The sequence below is a fragment of the Cataglyphis hispanica genome, chromosome 21 (assembly GCF_021464435.1).
Source record: "Cataglyphis hispanica isolate Lineage 1 chromosome 21, ULB_Chis1_1.0, whole genome shotgun sequence".
In the NCBI taxonomy this organism is placed as follows: domain Eukaryota; kingdom Metazoa; phylum Arthropoda; class Insecta; order Hymenoptera; family Formicidae; genus Cataglyphis; species Cataglyphis hispanica.
In genome coordinates, this window is record NC_065974.1 from 3,286,620 (window position 1) to 3,303,173 (window position 16,554).

Here is a 16,554-nt window from a genome sequence, read left to right on the forward strand (position 1 = left end):
TCATTTTACCTGCGAGTCCGATGTACTGGGGCTGGCGCTGTCTGTACAATAGGATCTTCAGCATTGTCTGCAGGAATATTGGCTTTTGGTTGAAGGAAGGAGGACAGGCGAAGACGGAGAAGAGGAAAGCGCGATGACGGGCGCGAGCGAGACGGCAAAGGAAACCATGCCGGTTTGGCCAATAGGGACAAGTTCGCAGACTCCCTTGACTCGTTGTCCGATCGAGAGGAAAGCGGATCAGATGGAAACGATTCCGGTAACTTTATCCGTAGAAATTGTTCTCCCGCCCGCTCGCACGTAATTCCCGTGCAATCTCTCGGCGTCTTTGCAGAAGGGTGATCGAGGAGCTCCTAAATGACATCACTCACTCGGTCTTTTTTTTTGTTCCGCGATATGACGCGACGATCCCTCCCGCTACCGTCCTTATTTTTCCCACGCCTTTATTAGATAGATGCAATAAAAGCGCAATCAAAAAGGCAACACGTTACAACCGCGATAAACTGAAACGCATCACAAAATGCGCTCCATCTTTTCAGTAACAACTCGTTGTATATGACTTTGCGCGTATCAAGATCTCGCTTATTATTTTTTATATTTCTGGCACATTTGAAGGTTTGTTAAATTTTTCACTGTAAATGCATTTCAATTTGATCGAAAGACGGTCATGTAATTTGCGCAGAGTTTTAAGATGCCGCAAGAGGAAATGGAAAGGATTGAGTTTCTGAAGAATTTTCCGCATCAAGCCACCTTGTACGGATCTTATTACAAGCATTGGATAGAAACCGCTGATCAAGTAGCTATCTCATAAAATATTTTCTTTTAATCTTACGATAAGGGATACGTTCTGTTAATTTTGATTTTTTATTGCCCACGGCGCGCTCGCGAATCTCATTATAGAAATACAAAAATTTTCTCCAAGAGATATCCGATTATATTTCCTTACTCATGCAAAAACGGTAAAGCACAACAAAAAATTAATAATTTTCAAGAAAATATAATATTAAATAATGTTGAATAAGAGAATAAAATAATATAACGCGTGTAGAAATAAATAAAAATCACCTGTACTCTCCTTAGCAGCGGTATCTTAATGAACAGAGTGAACCTAAATGTTTCGCCCAGACTTTGAAATTTTGTAGGAAATTTAATTTTTAATAAAAAGTTTCCTATAAACATGGATCGAAATTCTTCCTTAAAAAGTTAATGTCCAAAAACCTCTGAAATATTTTTAGTTATTTTATACATTTTTAATACCAGAAAAAATATGCGTTTTTTAAAAACTAATAATGAAATAATAATGGTAGAGAATTAAATTATCTTTTAAATGAAATCAAAATGATTGGAGTACGTTCTATTGGTTTTGAGATAATTGATTTCAAATGTACGAAAAAATATTTTTTCGGCTATCGATGGTAGAGCTTTTTAAAAATACTTTTCATTTATATTGTTAAGGCCTTAATTAATTTTTAATGTTTATCTTGTTTGTTAGTTGTATCATTAAAAAATTTTACTTTTTTGCATTATTTAAATCACTATAGGAGAACAAAACACATTTTTGTACATTTGAAACTGGTCATCTCAAAACTTATAAAATGTACTATAATAATTTTAATTTTAATCATTTGAATAATTTTAAAAGATAATTTAATTCTTTACAATTTTTGTTTCGATACTTTTTGTTAAAAACGCATACTTTTCCTGATATTTATAAAAATACCTAAAATAACCGTGATTTCAGAAGTTTTTGGGTGCTAACTTTTTAAGAAAGCATTTTTCAATCCACGTTTATCCGAAACTTTTCGTTCCAAATTAAATTTCCTATAAAATTACAAAGTCTGCCTGGAACGTTTAGGCCCACCTTATATGCATAATTGGACCGAAATGTTTCGAAGAAAAGTTATGTTATGTCGATCTTATTACAGTCTTACATATGACATTTCAATTTCATTGTGACATCAGTCTCAAGACACTGCATTATTTATTAGCTCTTACGATTCAGATGAGTTATTACGATAAGTGCGTATCCCGATCCCGCGTGATATCGAACCCTGATACCTTTCGGCGACAGGCCGTAAAGGAAATTGCCGGCAGAACGGTGGTGACCACAGCGGAATTTCGAGCAACAGACGACGTCGAATCGAGGTTGGATGAAGCTACTTTGCAGCCTTCTCAATATTCAATGAAGCAACCCGAAAGCGCCGTCGCTCAACCGATAGAGGAAACGACGACAGCAACGGCGGAAATGCCGATGTTGAGCCAGATTGATTCCCCGACGAAAGATGCGCTTGAGGATTCTGTCAAAGCGACGACAACGTTATCGGATGATCAATCCGAAGTAGTTGAGCCGCCCACGGAGGAGATAGCCGGAATAGAGGCTGAGTCTCCCTCTGCGGAACTGGATGCTGCCGAATCCCCGTCCGCGGAAGTGGATGCCGCCGAATCCCCGTCTGCGGAACTGGATGCCGTCGAATCCCCGTCTGCGGAACCCGATGCCTTGTCCCCGTCTGTGGAACCGGATGTGACCGCGCGCGCGACACCGCAACCGGAAACGACACCCCAGATGTCGCCGACAATGGAGTCTATCGTCTCGAAGCCATCGTCCGAGATTGTTGCCTCGACATTGTCCGTGGTACGTAAACCGTGATCGTTCGTGAAAACAATATTACTCCGAAAACACAGACCGTCGGGAAATGTCTCACAAAGTGTTTACAAACCGCAGTCCACACAGACTTTGATGAAACACGCTGACTATGAACAGGAGTGATGTAAATAAAAACATGTTTCCGTTTAATGTCACGTGTTATAGGAGTATGGAAAAAAGATCTGTTCTCCGGAATTTTTTCTGTACGAAAGAATAACGAAAATATACAAAAAGTAATTGACATACTATTCCGCAAAATTTAAAAATTTCTAAAATAATACATAAATTATAGAGCGCGCAAAAGAAAAAAAAAATAATTCTATAACGCGGGATGTATGTAGATTAATAATTAGATTACGCGATTGATGTGCAGCAAGATCATCAACCGCGATGAAAATTACGAGAATTAATATTAGATATTAAATCGGAAATCAGATCGCGGTGACATTGCATGAATTATATCAAAGATCTTGAAATATCTTGAAATTTGGAGTGCAATTTCGAGATACATACGAAATTGATGTTGACAGTGACGCAGACACTGGTCAACGTTCGAAAGCGACGGCGAACATTCGAATAGCATTACGGCAATCAATCAGACCGCTATTAGCTCGCTGCAATCAATCGTTACGTTTGATAGCACCACTTTACTCGCTATGCAGAAGTAAAACTAAGTTTCTGCTACCGCAATCCATCTATCGGCTGTTTAAATGTCAATGACATGGCTTGCACTAATTGCGTAACGAGACGGTCACATGAGCGGCTTTGCGTGTTAAACGAATATTCGCAACGGAATATTTGAGAACGTCATCTTTAAATAGCTCGGAATAATATATATATATATATATATATATATATATATATATATATATATATTGTATAAATTTATTATTATATTTTATATTTCTTTAAAAAAACGAAGAGACAAAAAGAAAAAGAATAAAGATTTACTCCACAGCTTTACACTTTTTTAAATTTTATGTTACCATATTGTAGATCGTATCATAGTCATATTATCCCTATACCTCTCTTTTTTAGAAGAATATGTATACCGAGATGGAAATTTTATGCTGATGGTTCGATAACATGCTGTCTATTCTTTGATATTTGTAAACACCATGCATGGCAAATTGTTCTCAGCCACAAGTTAAAAGATGATAGACAGTGTCAATTTATCATCGTCTCCGCTTACGTTACTGTAACTGTGAGAGTGTAACGTGTTTATTTAGTATCCAGATTCCATCAGTGAAACGCTGGACCGATATCGAGTTTAGAGATTAATGATTTGTTTGTAACACACTCGACAAAATGCAATCAGCTTACAAAATCACTGGAAGCTTATATCATCTGCATAGACACAATCTGCTTTTATCGAGAGAAAAGCCCCACATTATCACGAAAATTATAATACATGTATATTTATAATTTATTACATTAAAATTTACATTTGTAATATATTAATCAAATATATTTATCAAAAATCTCTCTCTCGTGCAACATCATACACACATACACGAGAGAGAGAGAGAGAGAGCTGGCTTAATTAAAAATTTTATATAAAATTCTTCTTTTTTTCATATTATAAATAATATTATAATAATATTGTATATTATATTTTATTCATACGCGAAACTAATAGTGTGTTCGATTACAGGAAGAAGCAGTAGCGAAACGTGAAGCGGCTGAAAAACTGATAAGGGATATGGCACGAGCCGATGAAAATATTCCATATTTCTTCTATCTGAAGGCAGAGCCCGATATAGATATTGCAATTCGGTACAACGACGAAAAAGTAATACCGCCGGATCTTGATCGTGAAAGTATCTCCGTCAATCGCAAACGCCTGTATTTTAATCTGACCGATAAACTCGGCAGAGAATAATAATAATAAATCCTAGCATTATAATAAAAAGTTTATTAAAATGCGCATTCTCGATCTTTCTCGCAAAAAAAGATATTAATAAATAAAAAAAAATAATATATTACCAAAACACAAAATATATCATAAATAAGTGTGCGAAAAAATTGGTAAATAAAATTGATGAAAGATTAATAAATAAAATAAGAAGAATATATATTGCTGAAACAAAATATGCTATACACGGGTGTATAATCTTTGTATATTTTATGTTTATTCTTGTGAGAAATAAACCGCGCGCGCGCGCGCGTGGTTAAATAAAATATGAGCAGTAGACGGAGAAATCTTCGCAAGCGTGATAATCTCAACAGAAGTTGTGAGATTAAAGTGACTTTGCCCAAGTCGAAATGCCCGTTACAAGAATGTTGCTGCAATCTCTGTCGTGTGCATCCGTGTAATCCGTCGCAATGCGGAGAGTAAGAGAGAGAATCATGGGCGCGTACTTAAATTATGGCAGCCGGCTATCAACGCTGCTCTCGCAGCAAAAATATGTGAGCGTTACGGTGATGATAAAGGACGTGGTACGCGGCCAAATCCGACCTCACCGTTAGTTTCCTTCTCGAGAGCAGAGTAGCGAACATACGTGCACTCCGGCGCTAAGTGAAATCAGCGAATCCATTGAAAGAGAACACAGAGTTTAAATCTCCATATTTTAGAAGCTTATCAAGAGCTTCTTTCTGAGTTTCTCATCCGCGCCTCTCTCTCTTTCTCTCTCTCTGTGTTCGTCCCAAGATTCCATTTATTCCATTTAACAGAGTTATTTCCCTTTATCAGGAGAAAAGTCCGTAATTTGTCAGACGGCGCGGCATAATCGCGAAGGATATTTGCCTCTTCGTTAATCGCGAACGTATTTTCTTCATTCGTACACAGGGAAATATAGGGCTCGAGGAAAATTTAATGTTTCTCGATTTATCTGCATGTCGATAAGGCCCGCTTGTATGTGGACCACAGATTGCTGTACCGCAGCGCATACGTTAGTTGAACGTTTATCTTTCGTACAAGCGCCGAGCTTGCGTATGGTAACTCTCATTTAGAACAATGTTTCTCTACTCTAAGCTATGCTTCTAACATCTGTCAGAGTGATGCGGTAGTTTGTGGTTTCACTGCGGCTTGTTTTCGCGACTAAAGCGGTACACAAAGACATAATAAAATAGCATCGAATTATATTCCCTAATTATTAAATATAAATTATTCTTGGAAATTATTATTCTTTACAAAGACAATAATTGAACCTAGCATTATATTAAATCTGTGACGTCAACGTTAACGTGAAATATAGAAATTATATAATAATATAAAATTTCAGATTCTATTCTTATTTTTATATTTATTTATAAAAATACTATATCGAGACTGACTGCATCGATCTTATTGGGACTGGTCGCAATCAAAAGCTTCTTGATTATGTTGTCAGATTCACATATCACATCGTGCCGACATCACAGTGGACCAAAGGAACGGCGATTTTCATCACGGATAGTATGATGTTTTCCACAATAGGAGAGAAGCCTACGCGCGAACATAAGCGGGGAGGGAAAGGGATGCGCCTCAATAATCTATTTGTTTCATATAGGTCTGTCATATATCATTTCAGATAACTATACTGAACACGTATAACGACCAAAAGCAACCGGCAGTAAGTGGGTGTAAATAATGCAGTCGGCCGTCCGACCGTGACGCGTTTGTCACTGGAAAGGGGAAGAGGAGACCTTGCCTTTTTCAACATGCCTGTACACATATATATATATATATATATATATATATATGAAATGATATATATATATATATATATATATATATATATATATACATATATGTACTACGTTGACGCCGCATCTGCGGTTTGCATTTATTTTACATGACTTTATCCTTTATTATAAATATAAAAGCGAGCCGTACAAAATGTGTCCCCTCAGACCTCAGCGAGTCGCCTTTCATCCGTTGATTTCTTGATTGAATTTTAATGTAGCAGAAATATTGAGAGAGATCACGTATATTTGTAAATATTTAATTCTCTTATTAAAGAATAAATATTTCTGTAACTAATCTTCAAATTACAACTTTGTTAAAATTGCTTGAAATAATATATATATATACAAGTAAAAAGCTATTTTAATGTTATTAATTTATATGAAAACTAAAAAAAAAATTAATTTTCTAAATTACTCAAAAGTTCATTAAGGTGAAATGTGACTTGTTAGATACGGACGATTTTGCGTTTCCGATGCAAACATATTTTCGCGTTTATCAGAACTTACGATGTAATAATAGGACGGTGTACAATATTAATGTGGATGAGAAGGAGAAAGGAAGTAACATGTAACGGGAGCTTCCGATGAAATCTAATACAACACGGGAACTAGCAAGAACACGCGAGAACTAAGGGGGTGACCTCAGCTAAGCTTCATCGGTTGTTCAGAGTATCGTACAACAGCGACAAAATGTCTTATAATGACTTGCAATTATTAACATTCAACTGAAATTTTTAGACGTCTTCAGCCCTCATTTGCCAGTTAGTGAATTCAATCTACCGTCGAGTCTAAAAAGGGACGACAGTATCTCGAAAACTTGTTGGAGACGAAGAAAATATCGCCAAGTAGAAGCAGAAAATGAAGATGAATATATTTATATATTCATAATTATTTAATGCGTTTTACTTCTCGCAGAGAGTTTCACATAATAAACGCTGGATTGCTTGAATACTCGGAAATATTAACCGTAATGGAAAAATAATAATCTAATAACAGTAATGTCGAAAAACCGATAAAATTACTGTAATTTCACAATTGTAGCGATTTAATAAGAATATGATAGACACAATTGCGGTAACTTTGTAGAGATAAATTTACACGTACGGACGAGCAAAATGGAAAGCAGATAGAGTGTGGAAAAGTTTTTCGGCAAATTGGATTTATTAACTGAACAAGTGTGGAACATGAATACTAATCCACTGTCTCATTGTACTTTGCATCATAAATTAATCATGATGTAATATATGACCGAAATAAAAACTAGGTGTATGGCGAGATTATTTTTATTATTCCCTTCATAATTCGGAATCGACAGTTACAATTTCTGTACAAAGTGATATATTTAATATCACAGTATTTCCTAAAATACAATTATACTTTAATTTTATATTTAATGCAAGCAGAAAATCTTTTTTTTACTTTCATTATAAAATTATTAAAATCTATGCATTGAGATTAACATTTTATAATTGTAAATTAAAATAAATGACGTTAATTAAAATTTTCAACATAATATTCTTGACATATTTTATAATAAGAAAATTGCCTTGTAGCAATTTTTCGTCTAAATTTATATAGAATTTTCTGAAATAGGTCATGTTATGCTGAATTATTTAATCAGTAACGATAGCACGTCACGATTATAAGGCGAATCCCTTGGCCATTCATACAAAACCAGGTGGTTGAACGATCTGTCAGATATCTTGAGATGTCATGAAAAGGAAAACTCCCGGCAAATGGCTGGCATAGCATGATGTTCCACTTAGATGAGATATTCGCGCAAGTTAGGAACGGAATATCGCAGGAGCGTGTAAAAATCGATCTCGAAGCGTTTTCTACCGCCTTTCTTGCTTCGTATAAAACTGACCGATAGATCAATTTTAACACGCAAAATAATAAAAAATCGTCGATATATTTTTCTCGCGAGTTTCGCAAGTATTCTCTCTTCGAAACATCCATTCAATTCAATTTGCCCCGAAAACATCTCTGTTTTCGAAATGTCTTTACGTCCAAGATAACATTATTCATAACTTGCGAATGAGAGCCTTGACGCGTCAATGGAAGATCCTCGATTATGCAAATACGAAACTTAACGGATCATCCCGTTAGAGCGCGCGTTGCCGATAGCAAATAACCAATTTGTATATCATTACAAGAAGGCGCCTTGGATATGTAGTGGGTGAGCTAGTTAAATTATTAGCGCGAGCAACAAATATTGACCTATACTCCGGTACCGGTTTAGTATCACTTCGACATGTGGCTTGATCGTTACCAACGGGATATGTCTCTAGCGATGGGATGGGCGATGGGAGATGCGATGCGGTTTCGCTTACGTCGAGAGACCGCGGCACCGCCGTCGGAATCGATAACATTCGTGAACGGCTCCCTCCACACAGTTTCTTTGCTATTTGCACATTTAATTGCCGCCATGAACTTCGCCCGGTTTATCGCCATCGGCCATCCACCGCTCCTGGGATAAACCGCCCTTTATGAACCAGCTATTAACCTTTAAGTTCTAGCACGCGGGATGCCTTTGATAACACGAAATTCTATTTCGGAAACGGCCTTTGCCTGTTATCTTTCCGAGTTTCCTTTAATCTTGATATTTCAGGAGTAAATAGAATAATTTTCATATTAATATAATGTGCGTTAATGGAGGCTGACTCATTAGAATGAAAAATAATTATGCACTTTTGCAGTTTTTATCCGCCTCATCCGGCAAAACTCGCTTTTTATCTATTAATCTCGTCGCTGTGTGACTCTGGCTAGCAATATTTTGTAATGAAGAAATTTCATTAGCGCACAAGTCAAAAGCAAAAGTTCAACGTTGGATGAATGTTAATGACATTATTTTCATTATACAAATATAATCTCTGCGCGAGCAAGTTAAAAAGCGCTCAAAATCTCGTTCGCCGATTTGGATCTCCTAATTTACGAGGAAATTAATCTAAATTTAAATCTCTTTCCTTGTCCCTGAAATTTTTAAATTTTGGCCTGAAATATGTGTGCCCGTCGCGCGCGACACGGATATTCCCGCTTATAAAACCGCGCGTGGAATATATCACGTTATCATTTTCTCTCTTCAATCGCGACATATTACTTTGCGCGCGGTCGATTATGAAAATTGTTCCGATCGCTCTATATTCTCGTCTTTTTTTTTTTCTTCGTCTGATATCTCGTGTGGCACAGCTGGCGCGATCGATTTCGAGGCAATTTTCTAATACGTCCATAAATCAATTTTAGCACCATTTCAGAAGAGGATTTCAATACTCGCTCGCGCAATCGTCGTGTTCCTATCAAAATTTCACGCCCCTCCATATCAGATTAATAATACTGTCAAATAATTTTGACAAAAACGTCTGCTTCGATAGAGTTGAAGTTACAATAGTGTTATCGAAAACCATGTGAGATACTGTTAGATACAATTTTATCATGTTTCACAAAATCGATCATATGTACTTGTACATTTAAATTATTTTACAATTTTTGTTATATAAAAATATAAATAACAATATGCTGTCTTGTAAAGATTGCACTATTTTCACTCTTCAAAAAAATCGTGCAACAAATGACACATACAATTGCTTTAAATCTCTCCAACTTCAAAATTTATATTTTGGATATAATTAATTCTCCAATTTGCTTAGTCACTACCGCGATGTGCATGTCATGTTGCATGTTAAATTCTCGTGATCAGGAGAGCTTCATTAACGAGGCAGTATCTTCTTCAACACAAACTACACTTCAATCTCGCTACAAAGTTGCGAAACGTACGAGTTCTTTCGCGTTAAAATATATGTACCGTGGTACTGCCGCTTTTATAACATGGATTTCGAAAACTTTAGTTCGTTAATTTTGTTTCAAGCGATTTCGCTGGTCGACATCGTTAAAATGAGAGTGGAATATTTTAAGTGAAATAACTTTCTAATAGTTTGAATCGCCATTTGTACGCGATGGGGCCGTTAAATAATTCGAATACCAAAGGTACAGAATCCTTCAATGATAATAAAGCGCGGGGCGCGTTTATCCTCGCCTGTTTAATTGATAATATTCTTGGTTCACGATTATAACGCATTTTGTATCACTTTGTTGCGATGCTTTCATTACGCATCAATATAACTGTTTATTTATTAATGTTATCATTTAACGCACTGCCGAGCAATGCATAGAAATGTACACTAATTACATAATTAAAATAATGGTACGGATTTGACTATGGAATACGTTGTGTTTACCATTTATGAATGTACACTAATTACATAATTAAAATAATGGTAGGGATTTGACTATCGTGCGAGAGCAGTGTGTTTACTATTTATGTACTGCTCGGTCAATCTTGTGAAACCGATATCGATTGTTTACGTCATGAATAGGAAGAGTATAGTAACATGAAATTATTGATTATTGTGAGCATCGACAGTGACGTAATATATGTTAGCATAATTATATAACGTCTTGCCGTACACATTTTAACATAATTAATATCTTGAGTTAACCTCTTTTTTTAAAAAACTTGTAACCAGAAAAATACAAAAGTGTGCAGTCTATTGTGTCTTTTTCTCTCTTCTATTTCTGAAAAATAACTATTAAATTCAAAAAATATCTTGACAAATCGAGATTCGTAGTTTACTTGGAACGCGACGGCTACAGATTGCATCGAACGCGTTTGTTGCGATTCAGGGAAGAGACCGTTTTCTACTTATCAGCAGGTTCTTTGTGACACAACAATAAGAAATAAGCAAGCCAATGCGAGGATAATGCAAGCGCGAAGAATGGACAAGAGAATGAAAGTTTTTTTACGTCTTATAGCAAGAGATTTCACGAAAATAGATCAGCACTATATATGTACATATAGTTGGTACGAATAATGAACACGTATAAAAATTATCAAAATTTTTCAAATAATTTTTACAAATAATTGACGATAAATTTTGTGATAAACAATACAATATAATATGTGTTATTTTATTCTTTATTAGCTTTTTCTTTTGTTATTAAATTAAATTTAAATAAAAATAATTTTTAGTAATATTTATCAATTATATATCTAAACAATTATAATATATATATATATATATATATATATATATATATATATATATATATATATTATCAATCATCAAAAAATATTTTAATACGTATAATATTTTAAGCCGTGATAATAACAAACTTATAATGGATGTTTGTATTCGAGATTATTTAGACGATAAAAGTGATAGAGCGAGCAATCATAAAAACAATGATTGTAAATTCTTTACGGGAAACTATAAAACGAAATTATTGCGTTATTACGTAAAAATGCAGATAGATATTTATAGATATTTAAAGTTACGAGCATGCTCCCGTTGAAAAAACGGAATGAAATATCACTCATCGCAATAAAAATCCTAAAAAATCGGACCATATTTCAGAGTTTATCCTCATTTGGGAGATCTCTATTCGCAAGTTAGCGAGCGGCACAATGTTCGCCTGTCATCATTGCGAGCTTCATTAAAAAAATTGCAAATCCGCGATGCAGGGATATTCAATGGCGCGTTTAATTGATAAGCGGTCGATATGTGCAATAAGAGCGATGCGATGTCTGTACCTGCGAGTATCGATAGCTAAAATTTTTTAACGAATGCTGTTCCCTCGCAATGTTATTTTTTGAAATTGAGAAAAGCTCTCCGACTTTATTATTAGGGTATAGATGGGTCAAGGCGTTTTCGACGATATCGAAGCGTTAGAATGACGCATTTCGGAAAATTCGCCTCTTGCAGTTACGTCGTAAAAGTGCAGTGCGCAATTTTGATAAAGTAAATGTTTCTGTCAAAATTGATAAGTTCGCTCAAATATTTCGCTCAAATAATTCGCTACAAATTTTATTATCGTATAAGTAATAATAGCAATGAATATATATATATATATATATATATATATATATATATATATATATATGATAAATGTAACAATTACACTCAAATGAAGAAATATATTTATTTTTGCAACAATTTAGCAACATACGCGCATTAAATAACGCATATATAATTTAAAGTGATATAAATAATTGAAAACTTTAAAATGACTTTAGAATGACTTTAAAAAGCATGTTACGTGTACATATATAGTTCGTGATTTTATAATAAATGGTTCCAGAATACTAGATGACGGACTAACGGATAGAGCCGAGTCGAACGAGCTTTAACCGCCGTGCTCGTTAACTGGATGCTGAGGTTGAAATAAATAAGTTCAATTTATTAACACGCTCTACGAACGAGGGTTTCGCACGTGCCGTCTACGTTCAAATTCCGCACATTTTCACCCTCACAAATTTGCACATATTGCGGAGAAAAAAGAAAATTCTCTGAACTATAAACGCGTTAAAGCATTTGATTTGTTACGTTACGTTTATTGATTCATCATGTAATTTTCTAGCAGATTTTAAGAAGAAATCTAATCTGCAACAATTAATAATACTTAAACTTTTGAAATAATAAATCGGGATTATTCGTATCTAAAATAATTGAAATTATAACCACATTTCAGATGAAATTTGTCGATCATGCTTTATAAAGGAGGACACTGATCTAAATCTCTCTCTCTCTCTCTCTCTCTCTCTCTCTCTCTTTATTTCGCTTCCAAACCAATTGGCTAAATTGGGCCGGTCGCCAGGATAACATGAATCCAAGTTTCGTAAATTCAAACGGACTACGTAAACTATCGTTGCATTATTAATCGCCATATGCGCATAAGTACTGCAGAATGGCACGAAGTAAGTTTGTGTTATCTAGACCGAGACTGGCTCAAGTTCGCGAACGTAATTCATGCCAATTAGAGAGTTGCCTTATCCATTCCGGTGTCTAGATTCCACTTCTTAGGACGCGATCGCGAATAGACAGTTTCAGAAGAAGGATCAAATCTAAATTGCGATTGGTTTAAATTACTTCTCGCGATGGACAAATTGCTTCGCTATCACGCTTGAAAGTAACTTCTCAATTCATTTCGAAACGCCGAAAGTAGCGATGCATAATTGTGTCGGGATTGGTCCGAATTTCTCGACGTAATCAAGCTAGTATACATTTGACAATTTAAACTTTCAATTTTCAATTTTTGACTTGTATTTATCCTTATCAACATTTCACTTCTCTTCCGGAGCAAATTTTCCACATGCTCCTTGATAAGATTCTTCTAACCGAGGTCTCTAGCTAATACTTTTTTTATCATAACAAAATCTTATTAAAAACTAATATTCAATATTTTTGATACCTTAAACTTTAAAGTTTTAAACTCTCCTAAAGTTTTAAAAATCTTAAATTTGAAAAGTTTTATTAAATATACTATATTATTATTAAGTCTGTTTAATAAAAGCGTTACCAATATAACTTTCAAAATTATTTATTATAAAAAGAATGAAAAAAAAAAATAGTTATATATACATTATTTAATTATACACATATATATATATATATATATATATATATATATATATATATATATATATTTTGGCTATTAAGAGATTAAACATATTTTATATTGACAGTGTATTCTTGAGATAAAGATTTTCATATCAAAACAAATCTGTCAAATTGATTGTTTCACTGTCCATACTCTTTTTCCACAAAACTTAAACTTTAATATCCTCAGACGTTTTTGAGTTTGCGTTGAATGACTGTAACGACCAATCTAACACTTCTGTTATTTTCTTTCTATTAAGTACAAAAACCACTTCGTTATTTTGTTTCATTGTCCTCTTGAAGATCTCTTGAAGAGATTTTGATTTTTTCTCTAAAACCATATTTGAGCAGATAAAACTTCGAGTAGTGAAGCCTTAAGTAGTAAAACCTTATTGTAAATTTTTATCATTTTTATGTATGCGTGCAATTTTTTTAATTTTTTTTATACGACTTCTTATTAGACAGACTGTGTATATAATAATATATTATAAAAATGTTATATATTATTAATAATTGCATTTTATTAAAATATATTCTTTTAAATGCTATACTAAATTTGAAAAAAGATACAACTTTAATTTTTTTTTAAATACAACTATACTATTTTTTTACGAATTAATAATTATCTATAGCATAGAAAAATTTCGCGGTTAACTGCTGATCAGTATCACAAATTTTCTCATTGTGAATGAAAGGCAAATGCTTTTGGAATATAGACCAAAGTAATTTAAAGGCTTAAAAGTATCTATGACAATAATTTTGAGAGAAACTATGCGAGAGAATCGAGCTAAATCCTGCGTTTGTCGAGAAACGCTTGAACTGCTGAAAAGACGGAAATTCCCACGAGCGTAAGCGCCGTCGACGCGAATCGAATCGGCGTGTACATGGCATACGCCTTCGCAGTTTAGTTTCCAGAAAAACCGTATTGTTCGCCTGCCGTTTTCGACGTTGTGATTTCACGATGACGACAACGATGTTGTTTTCACGACCTTCTTACCCGGCTACTTTGATACCGTCCATGGTTCTCTCAGATTGTCAGACTTTGATCGTGCGTCGCTTCTCGCGTCCCTCGGGAGTTATTTCGCGATCTAATAATAAAAGAACAAATCCATTTCTCTCTTAATCCTTCGCAGCCACGTGCTGACCCCTGCCAATACTATACTCGATCAATTGGCCATTAAAAAGCAGGGTCATCTTTCATTTTGTACGATTTCTTTCTTTTGAAAACATATACCTCTTGGGATCTGAACCGGGGCATTGTGGATCGATTTCTTCTATAATGATTGATCAATCGTTCTATCTATCTCTAGATATCAGAGAGAGCACATCTAAACTCACGAATTTATAATCTGTATTTTTATAAGAGATTCCTTAAAAGAGAGAGGGAGAAAGAAAGAGAAAGAAAACTCAAAAATGTTATTTTATGCCGAAACAATTATTCATAGAAAATTGATATGAAGAAAAACCGTATCTTTTTTATCTTTTTAATATACGACTACGAATGTGAACACGATTTCTGCCTTTTTTTTCTCTCTTCTCGCCGATTTATTATTATCTAAAATTCTCTCGCTCTACCGCGATACGCGGATCAGGTTGCATTAGATTTTCGCGAAATCCCTTTTACATTCAAGTCGGATAAAACGACCCGCACGTAGAATCCTGGGCGTCAATGGCCTAAATTCTGCGGATGGATGCGACGACCGTAAGTAAAGAGGAAAAGAAACGGAAGCTTTCGCGCTGCCTGCTCGCAGCGCGTGTTAATGCACACAGCTGTTGCTTACGGGCGTTATGCAAGTTGCATTTATAATGCAACAAGCTCGCGAGAATCGCAAGCGATCGCGAGACGTGACTCGTCAGTATAATTAAGAGCGGCTTCGCGAACTGTCAGAATAAATGTCGATTTCGTCGACTTCGTTGCACCGAAACTGTCGCGACGTTGAGATGAATATTACAATTTCCCTCTTTCGTTTCCCTCTTTGCTCTAGCTCGTCGAGTTATCAGCGATATATTTTGTAAAAACGATCCGTCTCTCGCGCAGCTATTAAGGCTTAATTGCGCGGAAAGATAATGACGCCTATATCAATGAATCTCGAGTCGGTTCCCGTGCACTGATTGGCGAAAAGTTTTCCATATTTGCGATTTGAGAGAAATGCAAATGCGCTCGAGTACGCAAGTCGTTGCATTTTTGCCGGCGTTCTTATTTGCATTTTACAGTGCATCGTCGCGAAACGTACGGTCGTGGGCCTCCCGCACGCGTTCTAATTTTCCAGCGAGTCATTAAATCGCTCGTGATTAACCCGTCGGCTCTTACCATATGCAGGCACACGTATTGTCAGTTATCCCTTATCCAAACTATTTATAAGAGAGCGCCTATCTGTTTGCACGCGTTTTGCAAATCTCTATCAAAATCGATGTAACAATGATTAATGTACAGTTACAAAATTATTTAAGTATTTGAAAAAAAAAAAAAAAAATTATGGACACTATATATAACAATTTTATAAAATTGATTATTTAATTAATATTTTTTTATAATTATTTTTCTATTTTATTGTTTATATATATATATATATATATATATATATATATATATATAATTGTTGATATTGTCATTATTAATATAATTTTCTTTCAATTTTTGTCGAATAATATTTGACTTAATTACATTTAAGAAATAGAAATTGGCCAAACTATTTCTCCTGACTTGAGTTTATAGAATAATTCATAACACAAGAATGTAGCACAAATGAATTTGCACTTGGATATGAATTTGATTTCTCTGAATGTCTCTCATACAAAGAAACAGTCCTC

At 34.8% G+C, this 16,554-nt stretch overlaps 1 protein-coding gene across 4 annotated transcripts in view; it reads left to right on the top strand.

The window, feature by feature from the left end:
* LOC126857299 (fibrous sheath CABYR-binding protein-like) overlaps nucleotides 1–4,570 on the top strand; it is a 171,593-nt gene extending 167,023 nt beyond the window's left edge. For 3 of the 4 annotated variants that reach the window (XM_050606589.1, XM_050606586.1, XM_050606588.1), the window contains 4 exons: nucleotides 96–256; nucleotides 680–793; nucleotides 2,069–2,629; nucleotides 4,296–4,570. In XM_050606589.1, the coding sequence (XP_050462546.1) occupies nucleotides 96–256; nucleotides 680–793; nucleotides 2,069–2,629; nucleotides 4,296–4,523 (1,064 nt within the window). In that variant the 3' untranslated portion in view covers nucleotides 4,524–4,570. The remainder of the gene's footprint in view (nucleotides 1–95; nucleotides 257–679; nucleotides 794–2,068; nucleotides 2,630–4,295) is intronic. The other variant, XM_050606587.1, reaches the window with a different exon arrangement.
* Nucleotides 4,571–16,554: the final 11,984 nt, after the last annotated feature.